The following is a 1,571-nucleotide window of genomic DNA, read 5'->3' as shown; positions in this document are numbered from 1 at the left end:
TAGAACAAAACCAAGACATGTGCCATTGCCAACTCTAACTGAGAGCTTGTCTCCTTTATATCAAAGGGGTTCTACCCCTATTCAAAGTGAACACAATCAGGGAAAAAGGAGGGCAAAAAATACAATAGAAAGAGCTTTCCAACAAGGAGCTAGAGATAATTTAACTGCTGAAATTGCTAGAATGTTCTATTCGGCTGGTTTGTCTTTCAATTTGGCACGTAACCTATATTTTATTAGTACATTTCAATATGCTGCCAACAATGTAATTCCTGGTTTTAGACCTCCTGGTTATAATGCACTAAGGTCTACTTTGTTGCAAAAAGAAAGGGCCAATGTTGAAAAGCAACTTGAATCAATTAAAGGGACTTGGAATCATAAGGGGGTAAGTATAGTTACGGATGGTTGGACAGATGAATAAAGAAGGCCATTAATTAATTTTATGGCTGTAAGTGATGGAAGTCCCATGTTTTTGAAGGCAATTGATGCAACTAGTGAGTATAAAGATAGATTTTACATGGCTGACTTGATAAAGAAAGTGGTTGAAGAAGTGGGGCCTCATAAAGTTGTTCAAGTAATTACTGATAATGCACCTGTTTGTAAATCTGCTGGTAAGATGGTGGAAGATGAATATCCTCACATCTTTTGGACACCATGTGTGGTGCATACACTTAATCTTGCCTTGAAGAATATATGTGCAGCAAAAAATACAGAGGCAAATGAAATTGTTTATGGAGAATGCTGTTGGATCACTGAGGTGAGGGATGATGCAGTCTTTATCCGAACATTTATCATGAATCATTCTATGAGATTGGCCATGTTTAATGAATTCGTGCCATTAAAATTGCTTGCAATAGCCGAAACAAGATTTGCATCAACAATTGTGATGTTGAAGAGATTCAAACTTATCAAAACTTCTCTTCGTACACTGGTTATTAGTGAAGAATGGAATGCTTATAGAGATGATGATGTTGGAAAGGCTGCTACTGTGAAGGACATAATTCTTAATGATCTTTGGTGGGAGAAGGTTGATTATATTCTCTCTTTCACTAAACCAATTTATGATATGTTGAGATTTGCTGACACAGATAGACCCACACTTCATTTGATTTATGAGATGTGGGATTCAATGATAGAGCAAATCAAGGAATCAATTTGTAAGCATGAGAGAAAATCACTTTTTGAGTACTCTTCATTTTATGAAGTTGTTTATAACATCATCATTGATCGATGGACAAAGAGTGCCACTCTACTACATTGTCTTGCCCACTCACTGAATCATAGGTGTGTTATTCTTATTTTTGATCATGAAATTCTTTTCTTTATCATTTTTACATCACAACTCCAATTAATGTTATTATATTATTGTAGGTATTATACAACACAATGGCTTGAAGGTGGACTAAATAGAGTCTCTCCACATAGAGATGCTGAAATATCAACTGAGAGGAAAAAGTGCATTAGAAGGATGTTTCCGGATGAAGAAGAGAGGAAATTGGTTATGAATGAATTTTCAAAATTTTCTAAATGTTCAGATGAGTTCTCTTTTGTTGATTCCATACAAGATAGATGGG

At 35.4% G+C, this 1,571-nt stretch overlaps 1 protein-coding gene across 1 annotated transcript; it reads left to right on the top strand.

The window, feature by feature from the left end:
* Nucleotides 1-423: 423 nt before the first annotated feature.
* LOC129284940 (uncharacterized) lies at nt 424-1,130 on the top strand. Its single transcript, XM_054920465.1, has 2 exons — nt 424-754; nt 855-1,130. Exons 1-2 carry the CDS (start codon nt 440-442, stop codon nt 882-884), a joined length of 345 nt encoding a protein of 114 aa, XP_054776440.1. The 5' UTR covers nt 424-439; the 3' UTR covers nt 885-1,130.
* The last annotated feature ends 441 nt before the right edge of the window (nt 1,131-1,571 follow it).

Source organism: Prosopis cineraria, unplaced genomic scaffold (assembly GCF_029017545.1).
Source record: "Prosopis cineraria cultivar Desert tree isolate PC_DT_omini unplaced genomic scaffold, ASM2901754v1 PC11, whole genome shotgun sequence".
Taxonomy (NCBI): Eukaryota; Viridiplantae; Streptophyta; class Magnoliopsida; order Fabales; family Fabaceae; genus Prosopis; species Prosopis cineraria.
The sequence above is the reverse complement of the archived record's forward strand: the minus strand, read 5'-3'. Positions and strand labels throughout refer to the sequence as shown.